The 15,987-nt window shown below is 50.9% G+C and overlaps 5 protein-coding genes across 5 annotated transcripts; 3 read left to right on the top strand and 2 right to left on the bottom strand.

The window, feature by feature from the left end:
* Nucleotides 1-1,374: 1,374 nt before the first annotated feature.
* On the bottom strand, nt 1,375-4,217 carry T069G_03562 (uncharacterized protein; the record flags this gene model as incomplete). The annotated part of the gene is made up of 4 exons (XM_056170772.1): nt 1,375-2,670; nt 2,724-3,431; nt 3,485-3,931; nt 4,050-4,217. 4 exons carry the CDS (start codon nt 4,215-4,217, stop codon nt 1,375-1,377), a joined length of 2,619 nt encoding a protein of 872 aa, XP_056031664.1.
* Nucleotides 4,218-4,661: 444 nt separating this feature from the next.
* Nucleotides 4,662-5,478, top strand: T069G_03563 (ribosomal proteins 50S-L15, 50S-L18e, 60S-L27A domain-containing protein; the record flags this gene model as incomplete). The annotated part of the gene is made up of 4 exons (XM_056170773.1): nt 4,662-4,693; nt 4,837-4,945; nt 5,009-5,098; nt 5,260-5,478. The coding sequence occupies 4 exons, from the start codon at nt 4,662-4,664 to the stop codon at nt 5,476-5,478; spliced, it is 450 nt and encodes a 149-aa protein (XP_056031665.1).
* A 534-nt stretch (nt 5,479-6,012) lies between these two features.
* On the bottom strand, nt 6,013-7,479 carry T069G_03564 (protein kinase domain-containing protein; the record flags this gene model as incomplete). Its single annotated transcript, XM_056170774.1, has 2 exons — nt 6,013-7,139; nt 7,200-7,479. The coding sequence occupies 2 exons, from the start codon at nt 7,477-7,479 to the stop codon at nt 6,013-6,015; spliced, it is 1,407 nt and encodes a 468-aa protein (XP_056031666.1).
* A 600-nt stretch (nt 7,480-8,079) lies between these two features.
* On the top strand, nt 8,080-11,921 carry T069G_03565 (non-SMC mitotic condensation complex subunit 1, n-term domain-containing protein; the record flags this gene model as incomplete). Its single annotated transcript, XM_056170775.1, has 7 exons — nt 8,080-8,312; nt 8,424-8,929; nt 8,985-9,250; nt 9,310-10,830; nt 10,891-11,546; nt 11,610-11,685; nt 11,751-11,921. The coding sequence occupies 7 exons, from the start codon at nt 8,080-8,082 to the stop codon at nt 11,919-11,921; spliced, it is 3,429 nt and encodes a 1,142-aa protein (XP_056031667.1).
* A 1,271-nt stretch (nt 11,922-13,192) lies between these two features.
* Nucleotides 13,193-15,472, top strand: T069G_03566 (NLI interacting factor-like phosphatase domain-containing protein; the record flags this gene model as incomplete). The annotated part of the gene is made up of 1 exon (XM_056170776.1): nt 13,193-15,472. The coding sequence occupies one exon, from the start codon at nt 13,193-13,195 to the stop codon at nt 15,470-15,472; it is 2,280 nt and encodes a 759-aa protein (XP_056031668.1).
* Between the last annotated feature and the right edge of the window lie 515 nt (nt 15,473-15,987).

The following is a 15,987-nucleotide window of genomic DNA, read 5'->3' on the forward strand; positions in this document are numbered from 1 at the left end:
CAGGAACACAAACAAACAGTGCGATGAAACGATCACTTCAAGCAACCTCACGCTTCAGCAACGCCATGCAAAAACCAAAACGACGGTGACAGTTTCGAATGAGAGTAACTTGCAGTGAGTCAAGAATTTTGCCTCTCTCCCGACACTGAGCGGTTCCGGTTTCCCTCTTCCGCCCCTCCTCCGACCTAGGCCGCGAGACAACAAAATCTTTTCGCATCCGCACGGCCAGATACGGACTAGAAGACGCCCTTGGCCAATCACAAGCCTGATGGCGAGAAACCGGTTCCATGAGCGACCGGCCCGTCGAAGAAAAAAAGGAAAACCCTTGCAGCCCCCTCCCGCCACTTGACAGGAACAGTGTTAGCTTGAGGTTAGTTATCTAGAATGTTTCTCTTTCGAGGTGATAAGAACCGTAGTTTTGTCGGTGACTTAGTAATCTTGGCGGGGAGTTGACATCAGTCATACCACCAAGGGCGCATGCATGGAACATTTACAAACGAGCGGAGTAGAAGTCAGCATACATGGAGGTACATAAATTAACTATTGTGTCATTCACTGGGTATTGACCTGTAGAACCATAAGAATAAAAGTAAATATTTTATTTCCCTTGGTAGCATTGCTTTGGGAACATCATGGGGCTGGCGGATATCGCCAACTGAGTCAGTCTCTAAGTCCCAGTCGAAATAAGGCACTCCATAAGCTGCGTATTTAAGTAGACAAGAGTGCGGGGAAACAACTGACGCAGCTTACTACTGCTAAGACAAATGAGTACATTAAGTCTCTTGATTGCTCAACCATACCCATACCGTAGCAGAATCTCTGAGACAATACATAGCTACAGTCACTATCCTTGACATGATACATACTAGTATCCTACCCTGCAGTCATCAAAAGTATCCAAATCGCAACAACTTTCTACAACCAACGCAGCATCATTAATGAGTACACTCTCGATTGTTTGATAATAAATATCTACATCACTCCTAAATACAACATAGAATTCTCAGCTAATGGGGTGATAGGGGGGAAGAGTGTAAATAAGTTCAAGTTGAGTACCCGTACTTGAACGGAGGCTCCGAATAGAAGTGTCCGAAACACATACCACTCATCGAACCACTGGCGCAGTAGTAGGTGCTGTATGGCCATCGACAAGGGCAAAAAAGCCTCATGCGTACCAGAAAGAAGTAAAATCAGTTAATATCAAGGCTATTGATGATGTTACACGTGATATGACTAAAGTGAGCAGCAGGTGCCCCCTTTTGCATGATAAAACTTGGTAATCTATAAACATTCTCATGTAAAGGGTATCAGTGGTAGATATTGTATGAGAATCCTGCCGGCCAAAATGTTCAAAGCCAACCAAAAACGTGACGCCTATGAGCCACCGCTGCTTGCTTGCGACTTCTTGCGAAAGAAGCCCCCCAGCGTCCCCATCAGCACGCCAAGTCCCTTCTCGTGGCTGTCTCGATGAAGGCCATCCTGAATCCATCCAGGCAATTTATTTCGTATTCGAGGCGTGCCGTATCTTCGGTCAACAAGGATGATCGCCGCGTAGTCTCCACGGTGTCGGATTGCCCGACCGATACTCTGGTTGACGGCTCGCATACAGGCGTTTTCGTAAAAGTCTCGCGCAGCCTGCTTCGCTTGTGCCGTCGCATCGCTGCTACTTTGCCCTTCCTTGATGAGCCTAGCCTCGGTTGTTGATTCAATGTACTCGAGTTTGGCCTTCCAGTCTGGTGATGCAATGTTTGGGTAGGGCAGTCCAACGACCATGACGCAGCGTCCCAGCCGGTCTGAAAAGTTGATGCCTTCGGACATTTTGCCGCCAACAACACTCAGGAGTAAAGCCCCGGTGTGCTTGTCCCCAGCCGGCCTAGTCCCCAGGATCGCTTGGGAGTAATCCCGTAATACCTCTTCACTAGTTTCATTTTTGCTGTCTCTGAAAACGAACTTTCGGGCCTGCAATCGATCCCAGGTGCTTTGAGAGTTTCCGCCCTGACGTTGCTGCCACACCGCCACTATCTCGTCGAGGTAGCCATAGCTGGGGAAGAAAACAACCACTCCGTCGGGGACAATATTGCAAACATTCAAGATTGCCAAGCCCAATTGAATCATCATTTCTTTGTTTCCTCGCTGCTTGAAACTAAACTCAAATGGGGGTGATTCGGCATTGCTTGAAGCAAGAGTCCAGACGCAGAGATTTTCTGGCGGAATAACATGTCCGCAGCTTAATGATGTTACCTTTTCGGCATCCAGAGTGGGAAATAGCTGATCCTTGTAATCTGAAAACGGCGACATGGTTCCACCGGCCAAGATTATAGCACGAGCGCTTGAAACAATTGACGAGAAAGCATGAGTGGGCGAGAGAAGCAGATAAGTAAGTTTCACATCTGCGGTTGCTCCTTGAGTCTTCTGGTAGAAGATGCGTCCCTCGGAGCCAAGGTTCGTAAGAGCGATCAGGAAGGAAACAAGAATATGCAGGACGGGTGTTCCAGCTTTTGAGGGTCCGGGATTCTTGCTTTCGTCTCCGTTCTCAACGTGAGCAACATAGCTCTCAATCTTGTAGGCCAGCTTGGATTCTTGTATATACTGGATTAGCTCGTAAATGTTGATCTGATCAATGCCTTTGTGTCTCGTCAGATCGTTTGGATCAACGATTCCATGTTCGCTCTAGATGGTTGTTAGCTGAGTAGGCATAAGCAATTCTGTCCCGCAACTCATACCTTGAGCTTCAAAGCACCTTCAAGCCACTCAGATAGCCCATCAATGACCCTACCCACTCTTCCGACATTTACTCGATTTATGCCCTTCAACTTTTTGCCAAATCGTTTGACATAAACTCCAAGCATCTGGCGACCTCTGCGGAGATCGCTCAGCTGCAGCTCTGCGGCATGCACATTCGATATCGCATCGAGGATGTTATGCGCCTCGTCAATGATTACCACGTTACCCTCAAGCTTAATTCCTAAAGCCTCGCGAGCACTCCGCTGCAGCAGAAGCGGATATGGTAACGTGATTATCTCGGCTCCAGGTAGGGCCACCCGGGAGGCGTAGTAAGGGCATACCGCCAAAGATTTTCCCAGCAGATGAAGGTCTTCGATATCCGGGAGTGTCGCCAAAGCGGAATCTCGAAACTGGTGGGTTTGGCTTAGAAGCTCTTCCTTGGGCACGAACGAGCATTTGCTGCTAGATTTCGCCTGTTGGAGTTCTGTACAGCGGTCGTTGATGGCTTGAACTGACCCAAGACGAGCAACGGACGGGTTGATGCAGAGTTTTTGTCGTGACGATAATGGCAGAAGCTTCACAGGTTCGGTCGAGGAGACATCTGACCCCTTGGCGACAGACGGCGGCAGCGAGGGTGGAAACGCAGGCCGGCGCAATTCCGTGATGAATTGCGACAGTTGAGAATGAGTTCTGGATGTATAATAGATCTATTGCTCACGGTTACTATTGCCAGAGGTGGATTAAGTGTCGATACTCGCACCTTGATTTTCTCTTCCAGGATATCCTCATCCTCTGTCTGCTTCACACGTCCTCCTAAGCCAATCTTTTCAAGAGTCTCTCGCGATTCTTTACTTAGACCAGATAAGGCATCGTCTTGGTGTGTGTCGTCATCATCAGCATCCAATAGCCATTCGGCGTCTTCATCTGCTGTGGTTTCAACAGTAGTCCTAACATCTTCCACGCGGCGTCGCTTTCGGCTTCGTTCTTCTTGGATTCTTTCTTTAAGTCTGAAAGACGCAAGACGCTTTTCTCTATCTTCCCATTGCCTCAACAGTTCTTCTCTTTTACGAGACAGGAGTTTCTCGATGAGCCAATCCGGTTCGTCTTTGTAGGACTCCCCCGCCACCTGCAGTTCTGCCTCCTGCTTGGTAGCTTTATGATTTCGAAGCCATGTTAAAGATGCGCATATGAGCGAGAGAGATTTACCCTGAGACGGCAATCAGTGCATGTCCCCTAAGCTCATGAACGATCAACCGCGAGACGACAACACTCCTCTACCAAAGCCAATCGACCGATGAACCACTTCCAGGAATGAATACACCTACAGTTCCAGTTGGGCTCTCCAGAATTCCCACTTGTCCTTGTCCCGTCTCCAGAACTTGATACACTGTTTGCATGAACTGATTTTGCACATCATACGGCGTGAATGGGTGGTGAAAGTCAAGGCTCGACAGCTCGTGAGCGATACTATCGACTTCTGCTGTCAAGGCCATTTTGTCACTTTTATCATTTTGCCTCCCTTCAAGTGTTACATGTCTTGCCCGTCCAATAATACGAATGACCTCTCAGAAACTCTTCGTCCTGTTACCGGCAGAATGAAACGCGTATATGGCGTCGCGCGGGCGGTGTGGATTGTTAGTGCACTTGCAAGTAAGTTTAACTGCCAATCGCGCCGAATCGCATTTGGTTGAAAAAAAGCCCCGCATTACGATGCCCGCTTTGATCACGGCCGTGTCACGAACCCACGTGGACCCGCAGCACGTGATTGCAAATAATTCAGTGCGAGCGAACAATCACAATTGGGCTTAGGGCTGTGCTGCCCTCTCGCCTAACAAATTTCCGGGGGTGCCAAAGCCGCTGGCCGCAAAAACATCACCACCCACTTCCAGTCCTTCGACGCAACACATTGGAGAAGCGACAACACCACAACCGTCGCCATGCCTACCCGAACTTCGAAGACCCGCAAGCAGTACGTTTATGAGCCCGTTGGATAATGTTTCTTCGACTGCCGAAAACGAGGGCACCGCCGTCCGGTTGACCTTTGGAAAGGCGCATGTTGAAGAAGATTTGACCAGTTGAGATGGAGGGCTAACAAATTACTTCGTTCCACAGCCGCGGTAACGTCTCCCATGGAAAGGGTCGTGTAGGAAAGCACCGCAAGCATCCCGGTGGTCGTGGTCTGGCCGGTGGTCAGCACCACCACCGTACCAACATGGACAAGGTTCGAAACGACTTGACAATCAACGAGAGAGCGCCGGACAAAATTGACTGACCGTTACGATAGTACCACCCCGGTTACTTCGGTAAGGTTGGTATGCGATACTTCCACAAGCAGCAGAACCACTTCTGGAAGCCCGTCATCAACCTGGACAAGGTACATTTCAACTCTTTTTCCCCTGCAACGAATACTTTTGGGTGGATGTCTCGCGGAGGCTGTGATGGAAGACGAAGAGATCAGAAAGACGTCCTCCCAAATCTATTCGAAGCGAAATCATTCGATCGAGGAGCAATTGACTAACGAGAGAAAAATTATAGCTGTGGTCACTCGTCCCCGCCGAGACCCGTGAGGCTTACGTCTCCGGCGAGAAGAAGGACACCGTCCCCGTTCTCGACCTCCTCCCCCTCGGTTACTCCAAGCTGCTCGGCAAGGGCCGCCTCCCCGAAATCCCTCTGGTTGTCCGCGCACGATGGGTCAGCAAGCTCGCTGAGCAGAAGATCAAGGAGGCTGGTGGTGTTGTTGAGCTGGTGGCGTAAATGCATTAACACTGTGCTGGAGTAAGGCTTGTGGATTTGGAACCGGTTTTTCACGGTGGAAAATAGATCCTCGCCCCCTGTATACCGAGACAAGGTCTTTTGGGGAAGGGATTGGGTTGTTCGGCTACGAGCATTGCATCAGGGACTCCTATAACGGAGTTTTTTAACGAATGAAAAATCAAAATTCGCCCAATGTTCTCGACACTCGGCTTCTGTGCAAAAACGAGATAGAACTGGTGTTTGGCATCGTGATGTCGTTTGAGGGATGATATCACAGTGCATGCATATGTTGGAGGGAAAGGGGGGGTATACAACTATGAATCTGGATTCCAGATTCAGCCATTGTCTAGCTCGCAGAGTTGATCAGTAATGCTCCAAAAAACGCCGTTAACAAGTACCCATAATAGCATACATGATCGAGTACATGTTTGACCCATCCATCTATCTAGTTTCCCTTGTTCGTTTCATCATGGCATGTCCAATTAGATATGCTTTACTCTCGTCAATATATTATGCTAATCCTACCGGCCCTTTTCATGCCGGTAGCATGTCAACCTCGTCTTCGTCGGCCGTTTCTTGGGACGACATGCCCATATTCAAAAATTCATGATCCAGAGCCTCTTGCGCCGTGATGCGTCGGCTCGGGTCCAACTCCATGCACCGTTCCAGGAATCGAATGGCCAGCTTCTCATCGGGAGTCAGTGGTTTGTCCTCTGCCCTGCACGTGCTCCACAGGATAATCTTCTCCATAGTGAAGCCCTGTTGGCCAATTGTGGGTATCGTCGTTTCAAAGACGCAGCCGTGCAGTAGTCCGGCCGCCTTCATTCGCTTGGACCCGAATATCGTTGCAATCTCAATCATTGCCTCGACGTCATCGGCCGAGTTGAAGAAGGGAAATCGCTTTGACAGTATGGTGAGAAGGATGACACCAGCCGACCAGATGTCAATGGCCGTGGTTTGTTCTGTGCACTTGAAGAGTACTTCTGGGGCACGGAATCCTCGAGTTCCTGCACGATTGGCACGACGGGAGGGGCGTGTGTCTGATTTAGGGTAGCCCGGCTGGGTATTCATTGAAGTTTGCGCCCAGACAGAGCCGGCCTGGCGATGCTTCCGCGTTTCTCGTGCTTCATGGCAAAGACATGGCTTGCTATCGGTGCCTTCTCGTTCAGCCAAGCCAAAGTCCACGAGCACGCCGTGTTGAGTTGTCGGGTCGTAAAGGAAGTTGGTAGGTTTGATATCTCGGTGTAGTATCTTGTGCTCATGTACGCTCTTGAGAGCAGTGAAGAGCGAGCGAAGATAGATGGCGATGTCGGGGATGGTCATCTCTCTAAAGTATGCTCGAAAGTCGCCGTGTCGGAAATAAGGGAGAATGGCAACGACCTGGTCGGTATGGCGAAACGCGGTGATGAGAGGGCAGACAGATGGACACTGTCGTAAGTCGTGTAGCAGCTCAAGCTCGTTGAGGATTCGGGCAGGACTGGATGTGACGTAGATCTTCTTGATAGCAACAAAACGCGCTCGTTTCCGTGGGGACCGTGATCGACTCGAGCGTCCCTTGAGGGGAGGAGGAGTCCATTTGGACAAGTCGTCTTCATGATCCCAGCTGTTGTCATATCGGTCGTAGTGAATGTCTTCAGCCTTGAAGACGGTGGAAAATGTGCCTAACAACCATAAGCATTGAGCCGGCCAGGGAACTCTCGTGACGTAGCCAATTGACAAACCTTCTCCGATACGCTTGATCAGCCGATACCGATCTCGAAATCCGGGGAAATCCTCCTGCAACCTCTCCATGTCTGCTTGGACACTGCTTTCGACCTGCTCCTCGTCGGAGCTCTCTTCTTCCTCTTCTTCTGCCTCTTCCTCCACCTCTGGCTCGCCAACCGTTGTGGCATCCTGGCCGTCTACGTCATCCTCGTCCACCATGACCTCTGTTTCTTCTGTTCGTGCATCTTCGTGAATGTCAAAAGTCTCCTCCACTGGCCGGAGCATTGCCGTCGCCATGGCTGCCAGCTTCCCTCCAGAGAATTGGAGGCTGGGACAAGGCAATCTGTATCTCAGCCAAAAAGCAATGCGTCCAACTTCCCAACGAAAGCAGCAGGAGGAATTGCGAAGATACAATTGAGTTTCACTTGGCCGCTGCTCGGCAGAAAAAAAAGATCACGGGCTGGTATTTAACATCAATTGGACCAGAGGCATGCAGCGAATCAATGCAGCTCCCGAAGAAGTTCTCTAGGGCAGTGTGGAGGGGCTTTTTGGTGGCTTCGGGCAGCTATAGCGAGTGCTCAGTGGCTGGAAACGCGCCCGTTAGCGCATGGCGGGGCGCCTGGGCAAGCTGTCGCGTCCGAAGAAAATAAACACAATGGTTGCCAGGTCCCGAAGATTCAATCCCCGCCATTTGCCGCACAAACATCCATCAGTCGCAGCTAAGTGGTCGCGACGGGAACGCAAATCGACGACGCAGGCGCATCGCTTCGACGCTGGGCCAGGCCTCAGCTGAGCGACAACTAATTTGACTAGCAGCGGAATCTCCAGAGCCTCATATTCTGTCCGTCTCGATACCCGGCTCAACCCCCCGCCGACTCGGCGCGCAAACCGCCCATCATGGGGACCATCAACTTCGATATCAACGATGCGCTCAAGCACTACATGTCAGATCCTGCCACGATTCCTACGCCGGAAGCAGATGCCGCTCTATTCGATTGCGAGAATGACCCGGAGGCGCTCACCAACCAGGTGATCAATCCTGTGTTGAATCCCATCATCGACGCGGTTGCCGATAACCCAGACGCCATCCTGCGGGCTGTCAACATCGATTCATTACAATTTCTGCTCAAGTACGATTGCCAGGGCAATTCCCCATCAAATATGCCGAAGGAGGTCGAAGGAGGAGATGATGAAAAAGACAAAGGAGAAAGCAGTGGCTAACTAGCGGTTGAACGAGATAGATATACCCCCTATATACCAGCTCACATCCTAAGCAAGGTGTTCGACTTGGTAATGAGTGGACTGAGTGCAGAGGCCGATGTGGTACACAACGACATCGAATCGCCGGAAGAGCAAGAATCCGTGGCGCATCACAAGCAACTACTGGAACTATACGGATTTCTTATTCAGTGGACCATTGCCGCCGTGGAAACCAAAGCAGCCGAAAAGTCATCTGCAGCGCCAGCCGCGAGAGGGCGAGGGAAGCCGAAGAAGGCATCACAAAGAGATGACGCATGGGATTCAGCATCACAGCTGCAAGTCGCACTGGAGATTATGTGCAAAACCCTCAAATTGAAATTGTCCAAAATCTTCATGACAACGAGCGAAAGGGACACCTTCATCGGTCTGCTCACCCGACCGGTCTATATGATTCTAGAAAATGAGCAACGTGTCAAGACGACAACCATCAGGATGCACTGCTTCAAAGTGTTGTGCATAGCGGTCAAGCATCACGGCCATGGCTATGGTATGTTTCCCGACCTCACCAAGCAGCTTCCGCAACACTACTGACACTGTGACAGCCGCGCAAGTCAACATCATCCAGAACTTGACGTACTTTGAGCATTTGTCCGAACCGATGGCAGAGTTCCTCCACATTCTGGCCGAAACTTACGACTATCCACAGCTAACCGACGAAGTCTTGCGCGAGATAAGTAACAAGGAATTCAACGCCAACGATACCAGAGGACCAAAGTCAGTCTCTGCATTCATCGCCAAGTTATCGGAGCTTGCTCCAAGGCTGGTGATTAAGCAGATGACAATGCTGGCTAAGCAGCTAGATAGCGAGGTAACCACACCCTACAGCTTGTCAGCAAGGAGAGGGAATGACAGCTAACCATCTTCTAGTCATATACTCTGCGATGCTCTTTGATCGAAGTGTGCGGTAACATGATTGCCTACCTGAGCAGGCAAGACGAGCGAAGCGATAACCACAAGTCCCAGCTTAATGCCTTCTTTGACGTCCTTGAGGAGCGCTTCCTTGACATTAACCCATACGCAAGATGCCGTACCCTCCAGGTATATGGGAGGCTTTGCGAGCTTGAGCAAAAGTTTCCCAAGCGGCGACAAAAGGCTGCCGAGCTTGCCTGCAGAAGTCTTGAAGACAAGAGCAGCAATGTGAGGCGCAACGCGATCAAGCTCCTGGGAACCCTTATCAAGACTCACCCATTCACTGTCATGCACGGCGCTCAACTCTCGCGAAAGGAATGGCAAGCTCGTTACGACAAGGTTGAAGAGGAGCTCAATGCACTGAAGCCTCCTCCCGACATTGCCGGCTTGGCGGATGCTACAGTCGACAACAGCCTTCTCGATGAGGCTACTCAAGTAGCTTCGCCAGAAAAGCCCCGGGAAATGACGGATCAGGAGAAGTTTGAGGCGGTCCAAAAGGCACGAGAAGAAGCGGCTACGAGTGAGGCGATTGAAAAGCTCACTCTCACCAAACGATATTACAACGAGGCCATCAAATTCATTGACGTCTTGCACAATGCAACTGGGATCATCTGCCAGCTTCTTGGATCTCGAAACAAGAGCGAGGTCATCGAAGCCATTGATTATTTCGAAATCGGCGACGCCTACAACATTGAACAGAACAAAGTCGGTATTCGCCGTATGCTACGATTGATCTGGACCAAGGGCAACAGCGACGAGGGCAAAGGCGTGCAAACTCATCTCATCGAGTGCTACAAGAGACTGTTCTTTGAAGCGCCAGACTCGTTCAGCCCGAACGATGCGGCCAACTACATTGCGCGCAACATGATCAGCTTGACGTTTGGGGCTACCCCTGCTGAACTTACTTCACTAGAGCAGCTGCTTGCCACCATGATGAAGAGTGGTGCGATTCACGAAATCGTTGTCGCCAAGCTGTGGCAGGTGTATGGCGTCCAGAAACGAGAAATCTCCAAGACTCAGAGACGAGGTGCCATCATCGTGCTGGGTATGCTTGCAACCGCTATCCCTGAGATAGCCGTTGGTGAGATCGAGACTATGCTGCGGACTGGTCTGGGAGCCCATGGGCGGAACGATTTGCAGTTGGCAAAGTATACCTGCATTGCTCTAAGACGAATCAACCCCACGGGAAGGCAGGCCAAGGAATCAAACTCCAAGTTTGCGCGACTTCCAAATGACCATGCGGTCTGCTCAAGGCTAGCAGCCATAACCGACATACCTTCGGACACCAAGGAATGGTATGGCGTTGCGGAACAGGCCATCAACGCAATATACGCTCTCTCGAAGCATCCTGATATTCTTTGCTCATCTATCATCCGGCGAAAGGCCAAGGGCGTTTTTAGCCGTCCTAGTTCAAGACCAACGTCGCGGGATGAGAACATGACACCACCTGACATGGTGGACCTGACCTCTGAGAACCCTGTGCCGGCATCATCACCACCTAAGACTGCGAAGCGTGATAACGCCATTGCCCTTTCTCAGCTCCTCTTCATTGTCGGCCACGTGGCTATCAAACAAATCGTACATCTCGAGCTCTGCGAATTGGATTTCAAGCGCAGAAAGCAGGAGAAGGAAAAGGAGAAGCCGGCAAAGGCGGACAAAGACAAGGAGGACGCAGACGAGCTGGATCTCATCGGCGGCACCACTGAGGATGATTTCACAGAGGCCATGGCGCACATCCGGGAGCGCGAGCTTCTGTACGGGCCGACTTCGCTGCTTGCAACGTTTGGGCCCCTTGTGTCGGAGATTTGTGCAAACAACACCACATATGCAGACAAGGGGCTACAGGCGGCAGCAACGTTGTGCCTTGCAAAGCTCATGTGCGTGTCGTCTGAGTACTGCGAGACAAATCTTCCCCTTCTCATCACAATCATGGAGCGGTCCCCCGATGCTACGGTCCGATCAAATGCCGTCATTGCACTGGGCGACATGGCCGTTTGTTTCAACCATCTGATAGACGAAAACACAGACTTTTTGTATAGACGACTTGCAGATACGGACGTGTCAGTGAAGCGGACCTGCTTAATGACGCTGACATTCTTGATTTTGGCCGGTCAGGTCAAGGTCAAGGGGCAGCTGGGCGAGATGGCCAAATGCATGGAGGATGAGGACAGGCGAATTGCCGACCTCGCAAAAATGTTCTTTACAGAGCTCAGCACCAAGGACAATGCAGTCTACAACCACTTTGTGGACATGTTTAGTTTGCTTAGCGCCGGTAATATGGAGGAGGAGAGCTTCAAGCGTATCATCCGCTTCCTCCTTGGATTTGTTGAAAAGGTGAGGATATTTTCCCCTAATGAAAGCCATGTTTGCATCTATCATAAGACTAACGGTATGCGCAGGACAAACACGCCAAGCAGCTGTCGGAAAAGCTCGCTGCCAGACTTGCCCGCTGCGAGACGGAGCGGCAATGGAACGACGTCGCGTTTGCCTTGGGCTTGCTGCAACACAAGAACGAGGAGATTACAAAATTGGTTTCGGAGGGTTTCAAGGTGGTGCAAGCTGCCGCTTGAGTGAGTGTGTGACAAGAGCGGCCATTATAAGAACGGAGGTACGGAGGCGTAGATTGTTTCATTCCAAGTGGACGGGATTTATTTATTTGTTTATTTAGAGGGGCAGCATCATTTGCCTATGACGGATCATGTATGAATGCAATGCGATTATGATGTCTAACAAAAAACACGCTCACCGAGAATTGAGACCTCTTGCCATTGTTGATTTTTACACACCGAAGTTCTAGATTGGGGTGAGGTGAAAGAGACCCGCAGTTTCATTGAATCTTCTAGGGTAGGCGGCAGTTCAGAGAGAGAGAGCTTCAGGTTCGGTATCAATGCATCTCAAATCCAATAGTGCTTAAGCCATGGTCATGGGAATGTCCCGTTGAATGATTATCTTAAAGTAGCAGTCACTAATTAAAAGAAGATACACATCTCGTTACCCATCCATTGAAGATGTCTATGTACTTTTCATTATAATAAAGGTCTTGAACTAAAATAAGGGAACCAACAACAGCTGTTCGGAGTATTCTTTTCGGCTCTCGGAACTTACCGCGGTGTTTCTCGCTCTGCATCGCCACCTTATCCCAACTTGGCTTAGCGCGCAGTTCGGCACAAAAGTCATGGCACAGAAATCGAAAGACAAACTGCACCACGTGACCCAAAGTGTCTAACCCGGGACGGTAACAAGCGGGTTGGCGGGGCGCGTGCTCCCAGCAGGTACCTTTGTACCTCCCAGCGGCAGTTCAAGTATTTCAGCTTGCTCAATTGAAGGACGTTTGCGGGCAGCTGCGTCACGTCACCCTTAGCATATTATTTTCTTGATCTTTGAAGAACTGACCAAACAAGCGGTCGCTCACCAACCGAGCACAGAAGCAATCCAGCATCTCTTACGACGTATCATTTGATGATCTTTTCCGACGCAGCGTCTATATCTATATTGCCGGCATTCCCACTGCGCCCGTCGCGAGCCGTTCCTGTTCCGCCATCCAGCATCTGCTAGGCATCTACACCGGGCCTCGTTTCTGCCTACAAAACTTCAGCAGCCTCGTCTGTGAGGGCCATGGGCTCGGATACCGTCGTCGCTACCAGGACTGCGCACAGGGAAACCTTTTAGGAACGTTTTGCAGCAAGCAATTGAGGCCTCAATTGCTGTCGCGGTTGTCCGTCGCCGCCGATCGCGCTAGTCGGGAGCTCGAGGAGCTTAGCTCTGCCTTGGAGCTTGCAGAAAAAGGAGACAGAGTCACGACACGCGCAAAGCACGGAGATTTCGAAGCGCGCAGCCCATCATGTACGACAAGGTGGTCTCTCTGGGCTCGCGCCTGCACTACCCCATCACCATCACCAAGCTGCTCAAGTCGGCGGGCGATTCCGTCAAGAAGCAGGAGACAATCATAGAGTACAAGTTCACCTGGCGGCGCAAGATTGGCGACGATGAATGGGTCGATGAGACTACGTACACCGAGTTCGACAGCCCTGCCGAGGGCACTCTGAAAGAATGGCGCATCAAGGAGGGACAGACGATTGCCGCCGACATGCCGTGCATGATGGTCGAGGAGGCCTGCGGACACGAGGTGCAGATTCAGGGCCTGTGTAGTGTCTGCGGCGCTGACATGACCGAGGTCAACTGGGCCACCGAAGAACGAGACACAGACCGGGCCATGATCAACATGACGCATGACCAGACCGGCCTGATGGTGAGCAAAAACGTTGCGAAGAGGGCAGAGCACGATACACAGAAGCGCCTGCTGCGCCAGCGGAAGCTCAGTCTGGTGGTCGACTTGGACCAGACCATTATCCATGCGTGCATAGAGCCAACTATTGGAGAGTGGCAGCGTGATCCGACAAATCCCAACCATGAAGCCGTCAAAGATGTCAAGAGCTTCCAGCTCAACGATGATGGCCCCAGAGGTTTGGCTAGCGGCTGTACCTACTACATCAAGCTACGGCCGGGTCTCCAGGAATTCCTAGAAGCTGTCTCTACCAAGTACGAGCTACACGTGTATACCATGGGAACCCGCGCGTACGCTCTAAACATTGCGCGGATCGTCGACCCGGACAGGAAGCTCTTCGGCAACCGTGTCATCAGCCGTGACGAGAACGGAAGCATTACGGCAAAGAGTTTACAGAGATTGTTCCCCGTCAGTACGGATATGGTCGTCATTATTGACGATCGTGCAGATGTCTGGCCCATGAACCGGCCAAATCTGATCAAGGTCGTACCATATGATTTCTTCAAGGGAATTGGAGATATCAACTCGAGTTTCTTGCCCAAGCGACAGGATATTCTACCTGCCCCTGGAAAGTTAAACGGCGTAGTTCCAAACCCCAGCACCGAAAACACTCCGAGCGAAAAGGTCTCACCACTTGATGAGCTAGCTCGGATGGGTGGCGACGAGGCCAGTCTGAAGGTTCAGGCGGAAGAACAGGAGAAGACACTAGAGAAGCAGCTGACTGATCGTCCATTGCTGCATATGCAGGAGGAGTTGGACAAGGAGGACGAGCGACAAGACTCCGAAGGGGGTGCCTCTGCGAGTATTCACCACAGACAGCATCTATTAAGCGACGATGACGAGGAGCTTGTTACCTTGCAAGATCACCTTACGGATCTCCACGCTGCTTTTTACGACATGTACGATAAGAAACGGGAGGAGAGGAAGAAATCAGAGGGTACCCACCCGCCTGGGCATACCAAAGCGCGGAGAAAATCCCATCCTGACGATGGCGTGGATCTGTCGTTTGTTCCTCCTGTGGGAGATATTCTGGACGAGCTCAAGTCTAGCGTTCTCTCAGGCCTCGTCATATGTCTATCTGGTCTTGTGCCACTGGGGGTGAATATTGAGGAGTCTGAAATTGGAATGCATGCACAAAGCTTCGGAGCCCAGGTCGTGGATAGCGTCTCGCCCCGTGTCACACACCTTGTAGTTTCTCTGGCGCGACCGAGGACAAAGAAGGTGCAACAAGCGGCAAAGATTCCCAGTATCAAGATTGTGAACCAGAGCTGGCTGGCGGATTGTCTTAGCCAATGGCGTAGGCTAGACGAAAGCCCATACTACATGACCATTCTTGATGCCGACCGCGAAAGGTCGGAAGACACTGCAGAAACCAGTGCGGCCGAACTGGAAGACGCTGGTGTCTCCATCAACATGGGGGATTTCGATGAAGAACTTAAAGAGTTTTTGGGTATGGATGACGACGACGACGATGACGAGGATGAAGACGAGGGAGATGAAGAAGCGGATGAGGACGAAGATGGGGAGAATGATAGCGAAACAACGGACGGCGAGGGAGACGAGACCGATGACCCAGGGAGGAGAGGCACAAAACGCAAAACCAGAGCATCCACCATTGAGTCTGAGGGAGACGGATCAAGCGTTATTGGAGAGAGTGCGCTAGCAAAGAAGCAGCGGGTGTCACGGAGTAGAGGAGCCTCCGCACTGCGAGCCGTACATACGCCAAACGGCGATAATGGCGAAAGCGACGAACCCGCGCCTCGAAGCACAGAAATCGACAATTTCGACGAGCTAGAGCGAGAACTGCTGGCGGGGCTTGAGGCTGCTGGCGATTAGAAGTTGGCGTTGAAGTTGAAGCCGAAGGCGATTCGCAGATGCAGACGCAACCTGGCTTTGGATTTCATTGTTTTAAAAAAGAAAACATCTGGCCGGCGCTTTTTTGTGTTAGAGTAGTTATTGGGAAATCTGGGTCAAGGTGTTTTTTTCTTGTTTGAGCTTTTGTTTCGGTTTCTTTTTCTTTTTTCAAGTAGTTCCTTGCTTTTGTTCGTATTTTTCGAATACCCATTCTTTGGCCGGAAGGGGAAAGCAATTGAGCATTTCTCATATGAAAAAGGACCTGATTCTTTGACCCCTGTCAAGTGATGCCTAGTTTCGCAATGTGATGATAGCACGGAGATGTAAAAGGGGGGTTATGTTACCAAAAATGGACGCTACTCGTACGACCGAGGCCAGGTTCTTTGTAAGAGATTCTTTATACAACAACTTCTTCACGTTTCATTCTACCCGTCAAAATCGAAACGGCCGGGCCGGGCTGGGCGGGCTGTAATTGGTCCCAACGGAGATGCAATTCT

This window comes from Trichoderma breve, chromosome 2 (assembly GCF_028502605.1).
Source record: "Trichoderma breve strain T069 chromosome 2, whole genome shotgun sequence".
NCBI lineage: Eukaryota > Fungi > Ascomycota > Sordariomycetes > Hypocreales > Hypocreaceae > Trichoderma > Trichoderma breve.